This window comes from Merops nubicus, unplaced genomic scaffold (genome assembly GCF_000691845.1).
Source record: "Merops nubicus isolate BGI_N331 unplaced genomic scaffold, ASM69184v1 scaffold35704, whole genome shotgun sequence".
NCBI lineage: Eukaryota > Metazoa > Chordata > Aves > Coraciiformes > Meropidae > Merops > Merops nubicus.
Window position 1 is genome coordinate 255 of NW_008605505.1, and position 21195 is coordinate 21449.

At 48.2% G+C, this 21195-nt stretch overlaps 1 protein-coding gene across 1 annotated transcript; it reads left to right on the forward strand.

Annotated features, from left to right (window-relative positions):
- Positions 1-718: 718 nt before the first annotated feature.
- LOC103772039 (xanthine dehydrogenase/oxidase-like) lies at positions 719-4516 on the forward strand. Its single transcript, XM_008939358.1, has 4 exons — positions 719-780; positions 2268-2456; positions 3072-3239; positions 4176-4516. The coding sequence occupies exons 1-4, from the start codon at positions 736-738 to the stop codon at positions 4224-4226; spliced, it is 453 nt and encodes a 150-aa protein (XP_008937606.1). The 5' UTR covers positions 719-735; the 3' UTR covers positions 4227-4516.
- The last annotated feature ends 16679 nt before the right edge of the window (positions 4517-21195 follow it).

A 21195-nucleotide genomic window follows, 5' to 3' on the forward strand; every position in this document is an offset into this window, starting at 1 on the left:
CGTTGCCTGCTCTGAGGTTGAGATAGATTGCCTGACAGGTGACCACAAGGTGAGGGGGTCAGCAGTGAAATAGTCCTCTGTGTGTATGTGAAAGAAACACTCACAGGGAGTTAGAACAAATACTGGGTGTCAGCCTGTTCCTAGCTCTGTCATTGGTCCAATGTGACCTTGAGTAAATTTCTTAACTCCTCTGTTCCACAGTGCAGCAATCCATAAAGTATAATAAAATGATAATTATCTACCCTGCAGGGATATTAGAAGGCTTAATGAATGATTGCAAAAGTTATTGGATTTAGTTAAGTAAGAGATAGCAGCACTGTGTTAGCACAAAGGAACAGAAACATACTGGAATTGAGTTAATTATTAAAAATAACACTGAATATTTTTTTGGGGAAAAAAAGAAATAAGAAAATAAAAATTTGTCAGAGTCTGACCTTGTTGGTTATGCTCAGGCCCGGAGCACTGATGCTAGAATCTTGGAATGAATATAAACTGGGTCCATTGGTTCTCTGGGGAAAACTGCAGTGAGTTCTTTTGACTGACTTTAGGAATGAACTCTGACGGAATGTCAGCATGAAGAGTTGAGCTGAGATAGATTGTTGAATGCTGGCCAGGTGTGGGCAGTGGTTGGATACACTACTCCTCCTCATACAAGACCGTGCTGTGCCAGTTTCAGTGTTCTGTGCTGATCTATTCTTTATTTCTGCCTTTTAGAATATTCGCACAGACATTGTTATGGATGTTGGTACCAGTCTGAACCCAGCCATAGATATAGGACAGGTAAGTGAAATAGTGTTGCTATTTCCACCACATTGAAGTCATCACACTACTCTCAGGCATTTCCAGATGAGCCATTATCCCTCTCCAGGTTGTGCCTTTGCAAACAGAGCATTTTAAACTTGGGTATCCAGTGAGGCATTTTAGGCTAGCTATGAAAACCAGATTGAACTACAGTTAACTGTGCAATAGTCACAGAATTATGTAGGGAATTGGGAGTTTTTTTCCTTGGATATTAAGGCTACAGGATATTCTCCAGTAACCAGCACACACATGCTTTTCAGCATCTGACTTGCCTAGGGAAAAAATCCAGATGATACTGATACAATGGAATAACCTCACCCTACTTCCTACAGTGTGGTGTGTAAGACTAAATCCCACACCTGATTTTTATTCTCCTATCTGTCAATATCAAGTCCCATTTAATTCACTGAAAGTTGTGTGGATAAAGAATTAGGGTGGTAGATTCTATCCTCCAGCTACTGCTGTTGTAGGGATCTCGATAGGAAACTGGACCAGTCACTCAGCTTGGAAGTTCCTTGGGCAGGGCCAAGCTTACTTCCATATTTTGTGCAGTAATAATCACAATGATACCTCTCAGCAAATAAAGGTAATAAACACAAGGTTGTTTGATATACCAAGAGGTGAATCATTAAACTTCTGGACATGCTCATCCAGCCATCTTAGCTCCATTGCTAACTCTATATGTTGATATAGTGTAGCTCCAGTGAAACTGCTGCAGGATTTTGGGGTTTGAAGGAGAGTGCAAATTGCAGAGCTCTGCTATAGTTAAAATGAAACTTATTTGAAAGTGATATTTTTCTGAAAGACCCTTTTTTTTTTTTTGGGAGTGGCCAAGGGGAGAAGGAGCCTTTCTGTCTTTGCAGGCTGTCGTTTTGGGTCTGGGAAGAGATGGGCTAAGTGGGGCCTGTCAAAGAGATCTCAGTTTCCTGTGTCCTTTCATTAGAAAAATTATGCAAAGAATCTTTAGTACTTCTTAGGATGTGGGAGTGTTTTTGCGGTTGTCTGTGCTGGTGACCTAAGAATATGTAATACTTAGGAAAGTATTTATACTGAAATAGAAAGCATAAAATAGTTTATCTTCATACATGTGGTCTTCAGTCCCTTTAGTTGTTTTGTCCTTTGAATTATCAGCAAGTACAACTCATTCAGTGTAAGTCAATATTTTGGCATTGATTTCCCCCCACCCCCTTGCTTCATCAAAAAATTCCTGTCCTCTGTTTACAGCATATCTGTCTGCGTCTATTTGTAAATTGCCTCACCTGCCACATCCATATGGGAATGCAGGAATTGTGCAAAGGTACCAAGCTGTACTCAGCTGGAGGGATGAGGGTTTAGAGTTGAAAAGTGGGAAATTAGCCAGGAGGGGAGGGCTGAAAATTCTTGTGAAAATCATCGGTGTTTGTTCTTGTGCAAGGAAGAACAACAAAAGCAAAAAAGAATGTAACCTTGTTTGGATGTGTTTGTAGATAGAAGGAGCATTTGTCCAAGGCCTTGGGCTCTTCACCATGGAGGAGCTGCGCTATTCTCCTGAAGGGAACTTGTACACCCGAGGGCCTGGGATGTACAAAATCCCAGCCTTTGGAGACATCCCAACAGAATTCTACGTGTCCCTTCTCCGTGACTGTCCGAACAGCAAGGCAGTTTATTCATCCAAGGTATACCTGTGAGATCTGCAGCCCTCTTCCTGCTCTATAATTCTGTGAGGCTGAGTGTGATAGTGATGCATTTGTCTAAATAGCTCATCTCATTATGCTGGCTTTATTCTATGGTCTGGATGTTTTCCCATTTCATACCAGAAATGTGTATACAATCCTGTATAGTTAGGAAGAAATGAAGTAACCTGCACATGGCTGCCTTGACTGTCCATTAGAGAGAACTGAAGTGGCTTTGCTGTGCCAGTTCTGCTGTAACAGAGGCTGCCAACCTCCCCTTGCAAGTCAGCTCCCTGGTTGCCCTTCCCTGGCACCAGAGCCACCACTGCAGATAATGTTTCCAGCAGCATCATTTCCCTGATGTGGTGAACTAAGGTCTTTTGTCTGAGTTTTCATGTTTTGCTTTCTTTACCATTTCACAGTGCCCATGTCACCCTCAAAAGTCCATTATTGATCCACATGTCCTTCAGCTGTTACCACAGTAGTTTGTACCGTTCTCTGCAGTTAGAAGGCTGCACAGAGCAGGCCTGGATGTACAGCATCAGTGAATTTTATGAGCCTCTCCAGGGACAGGACTGTTTCAGGCTGCAGCCTCACTCTTGCTTGTGCTTTGTCTAGGCTGTGGGAGAGCCACCTCTGTTCCTGTCTGCCTCAGTATTTTATGCCATTAAAGACGCCATCTACTCAGCGAGGAAGGACTCTGGCATAACAGAATCATTCAGGCTGGACAGCCCTGCCACCCCAGAGAGGATCCGTAATGCTTGTGTAGACATCTTCACCAAAATGGTAAAAGCTTCTGGTTTTATGGTCTGCTCCCAGCCAGCCTACCCCACACAGAGTGGCCCAGGTCTGGGATTGGGGCAGGATGGGGAGGCTGTAGCCCTGCTTAAGCAGATGGTTTTTATTTCATGGGTGTTACTGTTCATTTAATATGCCCCCAAATGAGAGACAAATCCACAGACCAGCATTGCTAGGGCTCCCATTGTAGGAAAGGCTGCCATACAGTGTCAATGAAGTTGCAGTTCATCCCTCCATCCTCCGAGTGCTGTCTGTAGAACAAAGGCACTGACTCATTGTCCTGATGCTCCTGCCTAGCATCTTTTAGGGGATCACTACCACTAACATATCTTGCAGGTCCATTATGTGATTTAGTGGTGTCTCTCAGGGAGGGAAGGAGAGAAAAGTGTTACAGCAAATGCTCTTTTCTGAATATTATGACCACAGAAGTCTCCTTAGAGGCTGTGTGCTTGATCTGAAAGAGTGCAGGATTTAACCTTGTCCCTGTCTCTTCATGGGCCCCTCCTCTGTTACAGTGTAGTGACAGGGCTTTGTAGCACTGGCTCTCCACATAGAGCCCTGCCAATTCCAGGAACACAGCTGTCTGTCCATGTGGGCATCCTCCAGGCTTTCAGGCAGGTTAACAGCAAAACCTGCACATCTTAGTCCTCCTTGCCTAGCACCTGCATAGCTGGCTTGGGAGAAGGACTCAAAAATGGTTTTGAGAGTTTGCTCAGACTGTTGCCTTCAGCTAGAGCCAGGCACAGCTTCTAACAGAAGAGCCATGAGACAGACAGCTCTGTGTTTTGAAAGAGTGGGGTATGACCTCAGATCTCCAACAGTACAAAATCACCCACCTCAAAGGGATCATGGTGGGGCACACTGAACCCAGGCCAGGACCTACATTTGTTGCTAACAATTTTTTTTTTTTTACTTTTTTTACAGTGCCCCTCTGCTGAGCCAGGGACCTTTAAGCCATGGTCTGTGCGTGTGTAAAAGGAAGTCTGAGGAGCAAACTCTCCTCGTGAAACCGAGCTTACACCAGAGGGTCCATAAGGCAGTAGGACTACAATGGGAAAAAAAATAATCTGTGTTCATGTGGCTTATCCACTGATTCATAGAGCTTTCACATTTCATTGTCCAATCACTGTTTTCTCTAGGAGAGGGAATTGCTGCCAGATTATAGCTGTGATGTAAATTCAAATGAAGAGAAAGGGGAAGGTGATGTTATCCAGGCGTAATTGAAAAATCTTACCAGTTTCATTTAAAATTACTGCAAGGATGGGAGACGTGGTTATTACCAGCCAATGTGAAATGGCAGGGTGGTTCTTTCTTTTCTTTTTCTGCTGTGGGGAAAAGATGGATCACCTTGTGATGCTGTGCCAATAAGGACTTAAATGCACCAAACCCAAAGGAAGAGTCCTCTAGTTGAGACAGAAGAAGGCACGAGAGGCACTGAGGGCTGGACCCTGTTGTGTCCCCTCTGCACACAAAGCCAGATATACACTAGAGGAGGGTGAGGAGTTTGGATGTTAGCTAGTGAAGTTGGTCTTACCTATGGAACAGAAGTGGTTCAGAGGAGAACCCCCAAATGTGACAAATAGCTGATTTATCCCAAGTTAAATGATGATTGTTTTGTCTGCACCAGGGTTTTAATGAATTCTTAGTTCACGTGCTACCTTGTCATCACTGATTAAAGATAAAAGCTAGAAATACCAAGAGGACTTCCAGCAAGATGCTGCTTTGTTTGACACAGCCTATACCTGCCCCACACCTCTACATCTTCCCCACCTTTTAAATAGGAAAGGGCATCAGAGACTTTGGATTAACAGAGAAAGTAATTCACTGTTGTTCCCGAGGCAATTTATAGCAGCCCAGGCAAGGGATGGGAGGAGGATGGACACAGCTGGGGTTTAGTTGGCTCGGGTGCCCTCTAGGGTCAATCCCCTGCTGTCATGCTATGGCCTTGCCTTCTTGTAAAGACAACTCTTAAGTTTTGCTGAATGTAAGAGAATGGGCACGTTTTGCTACAGGGGCTGCTTGTCTGGAAAATGGGCTGACCATGTGATGACCTCCAGGTTGAATGCATTTTTCATGGTTTGGATTTAACACTGGGTATCCCTCTTCACAGGTTTTGTCACTGTCAGATTTAACACTATATCATCATGTTATCTCTAGATGATGTCAGCTTTGTACTGTACCTGCTCATCATGTGCAAACTTATATCTCTTTCTCTGGCCCACAGCTTTACAAATATGTCCTTTTTCAATTTTTGCACTCCTAGGGCCACAAAAGAATATGGTGCAAGAGGATGTAACTCCATTGCCTTATATAAAATTTTGCTCACATACAAACTGCTTAAAATTGGCCTCCATCTTAGGATTTAACAATGAATGCACAGTTTGAAACACTTTTCTGAAGCACTCCAGCGTATATAGCTTGGAAATGTGTAGATTTATTTCTCCGCTTAAACTCTTATGGTTGTACCATCTAGAAGAAGGGCATTTGTATATGTGAGTTGCAGAAAGTATTTTATGCCTGCTGGGCTTGCTATGTAATTGTTTTATTAATTGATATGTGATACTGATGTTTCTTAAGCTCTGAGGTACTGGGCAAGAGGACATTTTTGTTTTCTCCTGAAAGCTGGCAATACGTACAATATGTCTTGGAGAAGAAAATGTGATCATTTGTGTGCAAAAGCAGCCATTGGAGCCTGTGTGTTCATCATCTTGGATGTCCAGGAAGGGATGCAAAACACAAAGTCTGTGAGGTAGATGGTTATTGGCACTGTTTCTGTGGCACCCACCTCATGGGATCTCTGAACATGCTCATTCAGATCAGGCTGAGAAGTACAAAGGGAATGTAATGTGTGCTAATGCAGAACATGAGGAGCTACAGGTGGAGAGTGTCATCTTGAGGAGCTACAGGTGGAGAGTGTCATCTTGAGGAGCTTCTAGCATTGTCTCAGGGGAAAGCTGCCAGCACTCAACAGAAGCCTGGTCCCTATAAGGGTCCTGGGACATGACAGGGTGTCAATAGCAGGATGAGTGAGTGCCCTTTATCCTCTGTAGGTCTGGGAGCACCTTCTTCATCATTTCAGAATGGGTTTGTGGTGTCTCATGTAGCCACAGTGACTGCCTGGCCAGGTGAAATTTTTGGATTTAGATGTATTAAGTCTCTCTTATTTGTTCTGTGCATTAGTTTGAAGTGTATTTGCCAAGTTACATGTACATGCAACGGTCTCCACCATAGTCTGTAGCTCCAGCTGGGTCCAACACCCTCCTTCCAGATCTCAAAATTAGTCAGATTTTTTTTTTTTTTAAATTTTCTTGGGATTATTTTTATCTAAAAGTGAAGAAAAGAGAAACATCTCTTTTTGTATTGTGTTTGGGAAGGAGGAAGAGGGGAAATGACTTTCAAACCTCATTCAAAGGGGGCAAATGCAGCCAAAATTTACCTCCTCTTCCCACTATCTTTCTTTTATTAGTAAACCCACTTGACTGTCTGTAAATTGGGCATTTCTGTGGATGTTTTCTTTCAGTGAAAAAAACCACCCCCCTGCCTCTGCTTTCTGAGGAGTCTGCATGCCAGATACAGGTTGAGGGAACTGCTCTCCACCAGCCCAGGGCTTTGGTGGGCCCCTCTGGGTCAGAACAGGCTAGTTCAATGCAGACCTTAGCCTGTGGAGCCTTTTTTGCTGCAGGATCAGTGGGCCACTGCTTCCCAGGCACCAGTCCTCGCCCTGAGGCCCACCCCAGCTCAGGACCCTCTTAGCAGCTTTCCACAGCCACTAGCTGGGGACAACGGTGTAAAATCAAGGTTGCAATGGAATTACAGAAACTGGTTTTGAGTGTGTGGGAAGAAGGGAAGCTTGGACACCCATCAGAATTTAGGGAGAGAGCGTTGTGATACCTGGCTGGGCTGTGAGTGAGACAATGACCCTGAGGAACATGAAGCTGGGGTTTTCATTTCACCTCTCAGCATCTTAACATTTCATTCGTTGCTTTCCCAAGGCACTAAGTGCCAAGCACCTTAGGGAAGGACTCCGACCCCTGTGCTGTGGAGGGTTGGTGGGAAGGGATGATAATGATCTAGCATAGCCTGATTTAAAAAGTGGCCTGTGCTACACAGCTGTGCGGAGCCGCTCTCCTGCCCTCTGCCGGGTGCTGCAGCAGATGGCCTCGCGCACATCTCACCGCACGGGACTCGGCTGCTGCTCACCAGGGGGAAAGCTACCCACAGAGAGAAACACGTTCCTCTCCTAGCACTTCTCAGTGAAACACAGCGTGGGTGCTTGACTTGAATGGTACCTATCATTGGAAGTTTGCTGCTTCTCTCCTTCCAAAACAGTATCCTCAGAAGAGGAACTATGCCACCTTGCTAGACTGTGAAGTACTACGCACAACAACGGCACTTAAGCCATGGTTGCTGTAGCTGGATAGTTTGTGGGAGGATGAAAGGAGGCCACCCAATCTGTTGTCTTAACACTGTTAATCGCATGTCCCTCGATGAGAGAGGGAGGCCAAGTTTTCGCTGATTGTTTTAGGTCAGTTCTAATCACCACCTTTCACTGTTGTTCTTTAATGAGCATCGTCAAATCAGTGTCACATGAATGTATGCAGAATTCTCTGTGAATGTCATAACACTGCAAAAATAAAGCTTAAAAATAGTCTGGAAATTAGTATGCTGTGATAAAAGTCTGTCATGATTTGAAAGCTGGACATCTTCATCTTTGGTGTTCGGCAAGGATGGACCCTTCCCAGAGGTTGCAAGGCAGTCAGATCAGTGGCCAAGAGTGGGAGGTGTGTGGTTGCTCCAAGATCCAGCAGGTGAACCAGCTGGGGAGCCTGGCGCCTGGGCCCCCACCCTTGCAGCCAAGTCCAAAAGAAAGTAGAGTCAGTCCTTGAACTTCTCTGTCAGGAGGTGCTTACAGCAGCCACATCATGTTTTCCACAGTAGCACAGTGATGCATTCTGATGCTTCCAGCCACCCCCACCAGGCCCACCAGCTGCTGAGACAAGGTGGAAGGCTGTCTGTCTGCCTGGTGTGGCTTATTACCTCCCCCTGACTGCCATATCCTTGTCTCACTAACAGTGAGCAGAGCTGAAGGTTAGGCTTGGCTCATTTGAGTCAGCCCTCCTGTAAAGCGGAGAACTTCACTCGAAACTTGCGAATGGAACAAGCATCACACCGTGCCCCCAGGACCTTCTGGAGCCTGAACATATGAGATTGTAAAACAGGAACAGTTCACACAGAACAAGATAAGACTAAACGATGGACAAGCCTGGCTTTCCCTGAGCATGAAAGGATTGGAGTGTCACCAGTGGTTCCTCAGAAGGGTGTGCCACTCTGTGCTATATCTCACCTACACGTGCAGAGTAGGCAGACTCCAGGTGATGTGCTCCTTTGGGAGTGCTTCCTGTATCTGCATGGGGAGATTTGTCACAGAGAAGCCATTGTCAAACCTCTTGGGCCAAAAGGAAGCCCCGAGTATGAAGTGCAGGCAGAGAACATGTGGATACTGCTGTGGTTTGCAGCAGGTCCAGCCCAGCTTATCCCAAAACACTGCTTGCTGAGAGCTGTTTTTCACTCCATCACAGCTCAGCTGGTGCAGTTTTCTAAGCCCCAGTGCCACGTGTTTCCCCGGTGCCTGCTCTTGCCACATTTAAATGCAATTCAGCCCTGTGAGGAGCCTTGATGCCCTGTCCCTGGCAGTGGTCCCTCTCAGCTCTCTGACATGACTTTTGGAGCTGTGACATGGACAAGCTGTGGTGCAAGGGTCTGTCTGTAACCCAGCCGGTATCTCAAAGCGCTTGCGTTTGGATTGATGTTCTCTGAAACAGCCCTTCTAGCTGGGGTATTTCTACCAGGTCTCTGGGGTGCTGAGGAGGTCTGACAGAAGACTGTTAGAAAATGTGAAAGCGGCGAGGTCCCAGCGGTAGAAATGAGACAGTTGTTTCTTCTGGTGGAAGGACAGCTCTCTGAACATCTGCTCCGATAACCAGCTGTAGGTCCACCGCACTTGGGCGTCGGTGAATTTGGGGAGGAGGCTGTCCACAGGCAGCCCAGCCCGCTGCAGCAGATGGCCCAGCTCCTGCCTGAGGAAGCCAAACATCACCACGTAGTCATACTGGACGAAACAGGGCTGGCAGAGGCTGACAAGAGGTTTCCAAGCCATGCTGGCGTTGTGCTGTCCGCTGTCTAAAACATCCTGAACAAAGCTGCTGAAGGATGGACTGCTGCCCATGCCTCGCATGAACGTGGAGATCAGCCTCTGGAAAGGGTCCCTGACAAACAGCACTTTGGTGTAAGATCCTAACATGGCCTCTATCTCCGTCAGGTTGAACTCACTCAGACGTGTCTTCAGAGTGTGGTGCCGAGGGTAGGGGAGCGGCACTGGGAGCGTCACATTTTCCTTCTCCTCTAGATTCTCCAAGAGCTGCTGCCATTCCTCCATGCCTGTTGATGGCACTCGGCAGTAGAGGAGGTCCAGCTTGGTGCTTACCCTCAACCTCGAGAGCAGGCGGGCTCTCTCCAGCTGGCTCTTTGGCAGTGTGGTGACTTTGCCTGACTGGCTGCAGAAAGCTCTCAGTTTCCTCCTCCTGAGCTGCTGAACATGGAGGAAGGTGTCCAGTGTCAAAGTGAAGCCCTTCTCCACCTTGGGGGTCATGTCACCTGGGAAACACCATTTGAAGATGGGGTGAGGAAAGCCCATAGTGGACCTCTGCCCCAAGCCGGCACCCCACCCCAGGATGCTGTGGCAGACTCTTTTCCAGCTACTCCAGTGTGGAAAGGACATAGCATGGATAAAGAAAATGAGTAGGAGAGATGAGACCAGCCCTGCCTGGCAAGGAGCTGGTTTTACTGGGAAACGGGTTTCTGTCCCTGTGAATGTGTGAGATCGTGGACACCCCGCCCCTGCTTTCCCCAGACCACCTGGTCTGAACACTGACCTTCACCACAGCTTTGTGCCACAGATCCTATTCTCCACTAAATCATAATTTTTGCTTTTAATCCTCACTTTCGACATGGCTTAAGTGAGGTGAGTTTACCAAAGAGTCAGAAATACTGTGAGAGACTGAGGAGTAGCATGTTGGCTTGTAGCTCCAGGCACACGACCCTCTGCAAACCCTTTTGCATCTGTTAATTGGTTAATGCCAGCCATTAAATATATTAGAAACCAAGAGATTATTCTGAATGGCATGGGGTGATTTAGGGATCCAAATGATGTAACTTCTGGTGTTACTTCCCTATGTAAATTTTTTCTCCTCCAGATAAAAAAGGCAAAAGCAAATAAAAAGCAAAAGGCAAATAGAAGCGAGAAGACAACAAAGTAAATACAAAAGACAAAAGCAAATAAAAGGCTCTGTGACAGTCAGTTTAATTTCTCAGATTCCAGCTCTGCTTTTTGCTCTTTATCTTCTTATTTTTGATGTGAAGAGGCCATCATGGGTTTGAATGCAGAGGATAAAAGCCTGCCTTGATAATTTATGGCTTTTTTTTTAGCAGCAGCACATCTGCCTTATCTGCTCAATGTAGCCCTGAGGAGACAGTTTGTTTGATGGTTTCTCCCAGGTCCTTGGAAGGTTAAATATTTCCCACTGATTTGGGGAAGCTGTTGCACAAGGAAGAGGAGCCCAGTTAAAGTGAGGAGAAGGACACTGGGAATGCAGGAAGAAACAGAGTGGCGCCTGAAGCTCTCCTGGGCTGCTCTTCTACTCGCCCAGCCCCAGACTGACAATGTCTGCAACACCTAGTGATGACTTTCCCCTGGATTGATCAGGACTGGAAAGGAAGGATGCATTTTTCAGATGAGAGAGGCATTAATCACTCGTTTCCCTGCCCCTCCTGCCTCCCCAACAGCATTTCACCCTTCCCAGCAAAGGTTTTGGGAGTTACCTCCAGCAGCTTAACACCTGGTTTCCCCAGCACACCTGAGACCCGTTACCCCACTAAGGACACAAAGCTGCAGGACTCCCCAGTAAGGGCTTTCTCTGCAGGTTAAACTGCTCCTGGGCTGGCAAAAACAACATTTTCTGTACCACAGGCATTTACCCACCGAGTACCCCTGATAAAGCCCTGTGACCCTTCTGCCACGGTAGCGAAACGCTGCCAGCCACGTGGAACCGCCACGGCGCCAAGGTGTTACCTCCTTGGCCGGTGCCTGAGCTCCGGAGAAGCAGCCTCCAGCTCAGGAAGGTGGCAATGCCCAGGGCAGCTGAGGTGGCCAGGCGGGTGAGGAAACGCATATTCGGGTGCCGCAGCGGAGCCGGGAGCTGAACGCCGTGCTGGAGAGCAGGTGGGGACCTGGAGGCAGGGTGCTGGGGAGCCTCCTGTTTGTTTAAGAGGAAACACACCCACAGCCGGGTTAAAGTACTGTTTGGGCAGCAGCTCAGCTAGGCACAGGGAAATGGCCTGGGGCACTAAAGGTGCCTCCTGCTGTGTTGGTAGTGTGAGCTTTTGAGGCAGAGCTGACTTTCAGTTCAGTGTCTGTACCACCCTCAGCACTCAGCCATGCCACACGACTGCGGTCCCTATGAGAAATGAGTCCTGTGCCCACAGCCCCCTGCAGGGTCCTGCAGAGCCTGGTGGGGCAAATGTCCCCGGTCCCCTGGTATGCCCTGTTCTCTGCTGGCTTTGGTGCTCAGGGAAGCACTGCCGAGGGGAATGCTGCCGTGGGGAGTGCTGTGACCTGGAACTGGGGCTGAGCAAGTGGCTCCTGGGCCATGGGTTCTGCCTGTGTGGTGCTGGTGGATCTTTTAAGGTAGCAGCTGAGGCAGGGGAGGTGACGTGATGTGGCACGTCCAGTGTCATATGGCAGGGACGTGCCATCCCATGACTAACTAGGGACTGGAAGTGCTGAACTTAAAATCTGTGACTGATGCTTGTTTTGTGAGACCCCAGGCAGAGCAGAGGCCCCATTATACCAAAAAGTGGGTGTACATGCATGCAGGTAGGTGCACATGTTTGTCCTGCCCTTCCCCAAGGAATTGCAGCCTGACAAGGGAACATGACAACTCTGAAGACCAAGGCAAAGGAGACTACAGTGGTCTAGAGGGTGTGGCCTGCTCCTGTCCAGCCTCTCACAGCTACGATGACTTCAAATTTTGGGGAATAATTATTTATAAATTTCCTTTTCATGGCAAGCATTGCCACTTGCCACCAGCAGCGTCCTTCCAGCAGCCAAGCACGTGGCATGTGGTCCAGCTGAAGGACCCTGTAGCTGTGAGGGGCCATATTGGCCAAAGGAGAAGGCATCACTGCCTCAAAGCTTGGGGAGACCAGGTGGCCCCACTGGGCACACTGATCAGGGCAGGACACTAGGCCAGGGAATGCCCAGCTGGCAGGGGCACAAGGGCTGTGTGAAAGCAGCCCCGTGGGGTGGAAACCCACCTCCCAGGAGGTCTTGGAGCCCGGTCGTGTGCTACGGGTGGATTTGCTCTCCTTTGGACAGCCGTGGTTTTCCCACCAGAGGGTGCTCCACACCCAAGGAACCCCAGCCCGCCTCTGCGCCGTGGTGGAGTTGGGCTCTATCTAACACTTCCCCACCGCAGCCTGAACAACTAACTTCACAGCTGTCATGGCACACAATTCTGACTTTTAAAGGCAGCTGAGTCTCCTTCCAGCCTTGGGACAGTTGCTGTGACTCTAGGAAAGACTGTGAAATGCTCTTCATCTCTCTAGTGAGGAAGGTATTTTTCATCTAGGTGATGGGATGCCCATGTTGGGAGGTCAGGTCTCGTGGTCAGACCCCACTGCATGCATCCCTGCAGCCCATCCCCCCAAATCTAGGAGAAGCATCGTATAGCCCAAGGTTGAGGTGCACGAGGGCACCAGCTGAGCAGCAGAGCCCTAGAGTGGCTGCTGCAGGAACCTGTCCAGCTGCCAGCAGGCTCGACGTGGGTGCAGGGAGGTCCTTCTTATCAACGGTCTGCAGCAAGGTTAATACAGGAAAGGGCCCAAGGAACCCTGCAAGTTCTCCTAGCTGAGCAGGTGGCAGCAGCATGTGCCTTCCTGCATTAAAATAGAACATTTCAGCAGGGACTGTCCCGACCGCAGCCCTGGGGAGCAGAAGTGCAGCTGAAACTGGTAGGGAGAAACGCAGTTTCTTTTTCTTCTATGGTCATAAAGTGAAAGCAAAGAGTTGTCTGAGGGGCAGGAAAAGAAAGTGAAAAACTGCCTTTACTTTGCATTGCAAAGAAACAGCACTTAAAAGTTTTAACTTAGAACCATAAAATACCAAGTTGGAAGGGATCTCAAGGGTCATCTGGTCCAGCCTTTCCTGCCAAAAGCATGGTCTATATAAGATGGCCCAGCACCTTGTCCAGCTGAATGTTAAAAGTGCCCAGTGTTGGGGACTTCACCACTTCCCTGGGGAGATTATTCCAATGGATGATTGTTCTCATTGTCAAAAAATTTCCTCTTGTATCCTCTTGGAATCTCCGCAGGAGGAACCGGTACAAGTTCTGCTTCTCTGCTCATCTGCCACTGACCACCTAGAAGTGGTCAACAAGGCTGATAGTGAAGTTTTTGAACTGTGTGATGCTGGAGGGAGGCAGCATCTTTTTTCAGGCACAGAGGCTAAGCCAGGTGTGGAAACACATTCTCATCCTACTATTTAATGCAACCACACAAGGGAATTCATCTGAAACTTCACCTTGTTTAGGAAAACTCTTACTACTGTGACCATGAGAAAAAGCTGTTTATTTTCTCTTTCATTACACCAGCGACAGCATTGCCTAAATAATGATTTCCAGATTTAGCTCCATTGGTGGCTCAAACTGTATTGCCTTGGGCTCCCTTTTTTTTCTCATACGACACAAACCCTTTGGAGATATTCTTATATGTTAATAAACATCCTCGTCTTCAGCCTTCCCACATTCCTCCCACACTTCCAAATTTTGCAAAGCATTGTCTTGTGTGACCGTGACCTGCAGGGGCTGGTGTGCCGGTTCCTCCCCTTGTTCCTTGTTCCTCCTTGTGCCCACTTGTGCTTGTGGGAATGTGAACTTTGCAAAGTGATAGCAAACACGGGCTCCTTTGGCGAGGGATGTTTTTACATTGCAAGTAAAGGAAGAGCAGATAGGAAGCCTCCTTCTCCTCCTGCTTTTCTTTGGAAACTCAGATATGACATCTATGTTTTGCATGCAGAATTGGCCCTGTCACTTGACAGAAACACAGGAGCAGCTGGAGGAGGAACGAGCTGCCCTGTTCCCAGAGTATCAGATGGCCCTGATAGCAGGGCTGCTGGAGGGGGATTCCTTGAAATCAAACCAAAAAGTCAAGGGAGGGAGTGTGTATTTGTAGGTAAACTGAGGCTGTGGCAAGCTGAGTGGGTCCCCTCTTCTCCATCACGTCTCCTGATTGCCTGAACTCCTCTCTGTGTGCTTGTGGAGAAGCTTGGCTGCCCAGATTGCTTTGACACATCAATTTAATATGATTTTTAATTTGAGACTTAGCCCATTCTGGCCTGCAGGACTGCCTCAGTCACAGAGGCTGCTCAGGATGAGGTTCAGCACTTTACTGCATGAGCCACAGCACATTTGTAAACGTCAGCTTCTTTAGTCTCATGATCATGTAACAGATTTGGCCAAAAGCATCCATTCTTGGCTGCTTCCTGGTGGGGCAGGATTTGGGATTTTCTTCTGTTTAGCTCCTGCCAGATGTGGGCAGCTGTGTGATGAGCCCATCTGCCCAATACCCTGGGCTCATTTCAATCTCCTTCAGCGCTTGTGTTCAGTGTTGCTATCAAGCTGCCCGCGTTAGCGATGGGCTAGAAAGGTGGACACTTGTCCTTCTGCACTGGACAGAGAGCACCAGGCTGGCTTCAGGCAGGTGGGGAGAAGCTGGAGGCCACAGAGACTGACCCATGGAGTAGTACCCCAGGAGTGGCCAGTGCTGGACCAGAAATAGTTATGCAAGGCGGAAAGGAAAGGAAAGGAAAGCAAGTTCACATTGCGCCCAAGGAGCAGAGCAGGTAGGACAATGTTTGGAGTGGTTGTACAACTCCAGTGCTTCCTGTTTTCCCGTGGGCAGGAGCTGTGATTGTCACTTCTTATTCAGCTCCTCATCCTGGGAGGAAGACGGTATCGGGCTGTCCAGGGGCAGCAGGATGTTTATGTGGTAGGCTGAGTCAAGGTGCTGCTTTTAATACTCCCCGGAGCAGAGTCATTGGGGGAAATGTACATTTTAGGGTTTTATTTTTATTAAAAAAAAAAAAAGGCTCCTAAACATCCAAAGTGCTTTGCAATTGCCACACGGGCTGCGTGGCCCACTGCCAGCGCCGAGTGCCATTTATTTCTAAGGCTATTACACAAGGGTTTGACAAGGTCCCATGAACTATTGGTAATTTAGGGAGGATTCGTGTAATTAGTGATGCTATATTGAGAAGCTTTGCTCAATTACTATGTAAGCTGCTAAACATTGCATTGATTCAGCCAGGCCTGTATCAATGTGAACACCTAACTGTGGTGGGGTAGGGCTGAGGCAGCTCTGCAGCCTCCACCATGTGCCTGCCTGGAGAACCCCTCTCTCCTGGGTTTATCAGGGGCAAGGGCATTTTCCTGGGAGAGGTTGGCCAGGGGAGTCAATGAGCCAGAATGCCTTAAAATCTAAGGAGATTGCAGCCATTGTCTTGCTGCAATAGCAGATGTGAGTGCCATGGGAAAAAAAAAAACTCAGCGCGTGTTTGGACCCACATGTGCAGGGGAAGGGTGCTCATGGGACTAGTGGCTATCACCTCCATCCCAGCAGGTCCTCCATCCAGTGAGTCCCAAGATGCCCATGGGACTAGAAGCCATCACCTCCATCCCAGCTTCATGGTGCCACACAAACAGTGCAGGACCTTTTACCACTGAGCATTTCTCTAACCAGATCCCAGCCTTGCTCTTTGTCCCCAGCACCTCCCAGCTCCTCCTGGCCTTCCTCTTGCTTCTGACTGTTAAAATGCAGTAGAACCACAAGGAGAAACTGGAGGCACCCACAGGCAAACCAGGTGGTGCTTGTGCATGTGTGGCACTTTGGGAAATCCAGTCCTTCACCCTTTCTTTCTCACTGATTTTTAATATGAAGCAAGTCTTCTCCTGGCTCTTATGTTCCTTAACAACGTGTGCTTTAGGGTGTAAGTCTTGGCTGCTCTTGACCTTTTAGGGCCCTGATTGCAAGCAGTTAGCACAGGCACATCCTTATTTATCTCAGCCAGACACTTCTCTTTAGACTGCTCTTCCCTTTGGCACCAGAGTAAGAGTGGGATCCTCAGAGCAGCCTCAGAAGCCTCTTCTCCACCCCACCAATGCGAGGGCAAAGCCTGTGCTTCATGCCTAGCTTCATGGAGATTGTCCCTTTTTATTTTTTTCTTTCTTGGGTGGCCACAGTGACACTGCTGGGGGCTGCACAGACACTTGGGTCTGGGACATCTCAGGACCTCCTGGAAGAGAGGTGGTGGTGGTGAAAAACGTTGAGATGATGGGAAGGAAACCTCAGATGTAAAACATGACTTTCTAAAGCTAGACTTTGATCTCCCTCCTGCGGTCCCTGAAGAGAAGGGTGCTTGGGGCAAGTGGACAAAGCAAGACATCATGGGATTTCAGCTCACATCTCCCATGGGTCCTTCTTTCTGAGCCGTGGCTCTCTCATAGCAAAATAAGGACAACTCCCCAGGCTTCACACCTGGCACCTGCCCTGTTTTTCAGGGGGAATTACTTTTTCTTTATGTTTATGGCAGCATTTCCCTGTTCTTGCACCATTTTTTTGTGCCACAGCCTGGCTGGGTGAGGAAGGTTCTCACACATGTCTTTGCAGGACAAGGGAGGATGGTTTCTCAGACAGGTTTTGGCCCAGAGACTGGCTTTTGCTGATGCTCTCCAAAAACTGAGCTTGCTTGAGAGTGCACCCAGACTTCTGCCCATTGCTCCTGGGCTCTCCCAAGGGAGCCCTGTCACATTATGCTGCTTGCTATCACATCTTCTTGCTTGCTGGTTGCTACCATTATTCATATGGCAACTCTTTAAATATTCAGAGATCTCTGACTTTTTTTTTGAGTGACTTCTAGAGGAGGCAGTAGCACAGCTTACTTGGGCTACCTCCACACCTGGCTTTGTAGAATGTTATTTCTGATGAGCAAGGTTTTCGGGAACTCTGGAGTCCCTGGTCCTGACCATTTTACTTTACCAGAAATGGCTGGGGGAAAAGGGCTTAAGGTCTGTTTGTTTTACTTTTTTGTCCAGACAATAAGCCAGCAAATACTCCCAGGCTGTTTATATTTGGATAAGGCTGCTCTGTGTCCTGTGAAAGGAAAATGACACATCTATTTCTCCTGGAGAGAGACAGTGTGGAACAAGTGGACCTGGCTACAGGCAGGTGTGGCTGCCAGGAATGTCTTGATGCTACTTGTGTGATGCACAGGGAGGCCTGGGTGTTTTTGGTCCAGGCAGGGAGGGCATGGCAGGGGCACAAATATCTGTTTTTTTCCCATTGGTGGCATTAAGGTTGGGGGCAGATGCACAGGAAGGGCAGAGTGTGGCCCCCAGTGCCAGCCCCACACTGCTGCCTCTTCCTTGTTCTCTCCCACTGGCTCCTTCAGGATGGGGGCCTGCAGACCTTGAGAGGTGCACATCAGTCTTCCCACCCAACAAGTTGGTTTTGGAGTCTGTGGAATGTGAACTACGAAACAAAGATCTGTGTTGATGTGATTTTCCCAAAAACACAACTTGTCCTGGCATGATGCTGTGTGGGGACAGGATAGGCTCTTCTCCCAGGTAACAAGTGATAAGACAAGAGGAAATGGCCTCAAGTTGCACCAGAGAAGGTTTAGGTTGGATATTAGGAAAAACTTCTTCACTGAAAGGGTGGTTAAGCTCTGGAGGAGGCTGCCCAGGGAAGTGGTGGAGTCCCCATCCCTGGAGGTATTTAAAAGGAGCACAGATGAGGTGCTTAGGGACGTGGTTTAGTGCTGGGCTGGCAGTGTCAGGTTAATGGTTGGACTGGATGATCTTAAATGTGTTTTCCAATGGAAACAATTCTATGATTCTATGACAGGAGGTGTGACAGGGGGGATCAGTTGCAGGGCTTTTGTCTGGCTCTGCTGGTCTCCCACCATCTTCTCCCTGCAAATGGGGCACCTGATCCCATGTGCCCCAGCCAGCTGGCCTCGACACGAGCCTTGGCCAAGCATGAGTGACTGCAGGATTCCTGTGGGGGTGCACCACATAGCGTCCCCCTTGGTGATACCTTCCTGGGGCTGGGTCTCACGAGTGTGGGGATCTCTCACCCTGGTGCAGAGCCGAGGGATGCTCTGCCCTCCTCTCCTCCCCACTGATGTGCTCCTGTGAACCAAACACGTACCTGAGATACTTTCACAGGAGCTGGGGCAGAAATTCATGGCTAGGCACAAACAAGAAGGTTATAAAAACAAACCCCCAACATTTTTTTCTTTTTTAAATCTATGTTTTTGAATTACTCATTTGTGGAGAGCACTGGCTGTTTCCCTCATAGGGAAAAGTTGGGCAGAGGGAAAAATGCGTGACCTCGAGGCCCCTCAGCAGCACTGGTGCTGAGACATATCAGGGGACTGGAATATTCTTGGCTGGGGAATCAAGAGCCTGTTTTACCCTCATGGAGTCTTGGCAGCTCCCGGGGTGGTTCTGCTGGCTTCGCCCTGGGGCAGGCACATTGTGTAAGCACCAGGAGCTTGCAGCTTCACCATAGTCTGTAGCTCCAGCTGGGTCCAACACCCTCCTTCCCGATCTCAAAATTGGTCAGATTTAAAAAAAAAAAAATTTCCTTGGGGTTATTTTTATCTGAAAGTGAAGAAAAGAGAAACTTCTCTTTGTATTGTTTTTTCCCAGAGTTTTTGGAAGGAGGAAGAGGGGAAATGACTTTCCTACCTCATTCAAAACTGGCAAATGGAGCCAAAAATTACCTCCTCTTCCCATTATTTTACTTTTATTAGCAAACCTCACATGACTGTCTGTAAACTGGGCATTTCTGTGGATGTTTTCTTTCTGTGAAAAACTCCCACTCCCCTGTCTCTGTATCTACATGGTGGATACAGGTTGAGGGAACTGCTCTCTACCAGCCCAGGGCTTTGAAGGACCCATCTGGGGAGATAGGGAGCTCAGGGCTTTCATGGGGCCATTTGGGGGTACTTGGGGAGATAGCCACGTAAGAGCCCTGCACTTCTGTCACTCCTGTTTATCTGTGTCTTTATCTGTACATCCTGGTTGACCAGAATCTGCACTGCAGAATCTTCCATCAACCTGCTCCCTACCACCCTCCTAGCCACCTCCACCACTCCCTGAAGGACATAATTTTTGGTGACCAGCCCTGCTACTGACATGGGCACATGACCTTCTCCTTGGTGCTGCCTCCTCCATTTGGGGTGCAGGGTGCAGTGTGGCAATGTCATGTGTTAAATTACATTGATTTAAATATTTTTTCCCCCTTTCAAATGGTTGCTCTCAAACAGTTGTGACGATATTATTCAGTGGGATTGCATCTGTCTCCCTGCATGTCCAGAGGTGCACTTGATTTCATTTTTTCCAAAAAAGCTGGAGCTAAGGGAATCAGCTTCTCGTCACCTGCAGCACCATGTTTCTGCAGAACAAAAATGCAATACTGTGAAGGAAAGGGCCTGAAAACAATGAAAAATCACTTGAGAAGAAAAATTATGCAAATGAGCAAATCACCACCCTTGCAGCCACCATTAGAGGAGCAGCAGATCCTGAGTTAAGGCAATATTAGGCTGAAAAAGCCCAGAGGATTTCAGCTATGCTTCCTAGTGCAGGGTATAAAATGTGGCACCTGTTCCAAGTCACGCTTTGGTGCTCCACCTGCCCTGTGTGCTGAATTCAGAAGCAGGCAGTGAAACTCTTAACTAACAGGGCAAGAGAGGCACAAAATGGAGGACCAGAGACCTCTGTGCCTGAAGGAAAGGTGCAGGAGGGGTGAATAGCTGTTTTACCCCAGCAGCTGCCTGACTCTGCCAGCCTTTGTCTTCCCCTACACCTATTTCCACTGAATGTGGCAAGTGGGAATAAATCACGTTTCGGGAGCTCTTTGGAAGCAGAGATTTCAGATGCACCATTGCTAACTCTTACCTAAAACCTTGCAGCAGGCTTTGCCTCTGGGAGCTTGTGACCACAACTGGTTGCTGCACTCTGGGTGAGCACCCTCAACTGATTTTCCTGGTGAAGATGAAGAAAGAGGCAAAGAAAATGGGTAATGGGGAGGTGGCTCCCTTGGGAAAGACAATCACAAGCAAGCACCCTTCACTCGCTTCAGCGCGCGAGGGAGGGCAAGCCAGCGAGGAAGGGGTGGGAAGATGCTCTAAATTCCATAGTAAAGCACTGCTTTCAACAACTCCTGAGTGGTGGGAACTGGCACTGCTGCTGGGATCAGTGTGGGTAGTGCTGCTCCAGCCCTTGGGGCTTAACTGGAGCAAAGCACTCAAATGCCCCTGAGACCTGGTTCTTGGGTCCTCCTGAGGCTTTTTTAGACCCTTGGCTGGGGGTTTGGTGTTGCTCCAGCACATTCCCACTCCCTTGCTCCCTCCCTGGCAGCCTCTTTGCGGAAGACTATGCTGATGTCCCAGGGGAGCTGCCAGTGCCAGCTGCCTCTATAAATACTCCTGCTATAAATTCAGAGAGCTCTGTCCCTGGCACCACAGCCCTGCCTCTGATCACCTCGTTGCAGGGTGCTGGTTTGGAAACTCACAGGCTGTGAGCATTGCCACAAGAGAAACAGCTATTAACGGCTTGTTAGAAGGCTTACATTTTGATTTTCAGTTAATTCATAAAAGCATTTCAGTGGTGGCTTTCTGATACTGGAACATTTCCCTTGCTCTTATTTGTCAACTATTTTAATTTTTGAACCAGGATAAATTGTTTTTAGAAAGCAAACTGAGACATGCATGCATGCAGAAGCACTGCAGGCTCCAGGCCATGAGCCTGGGAGCCGGGGTAAGATG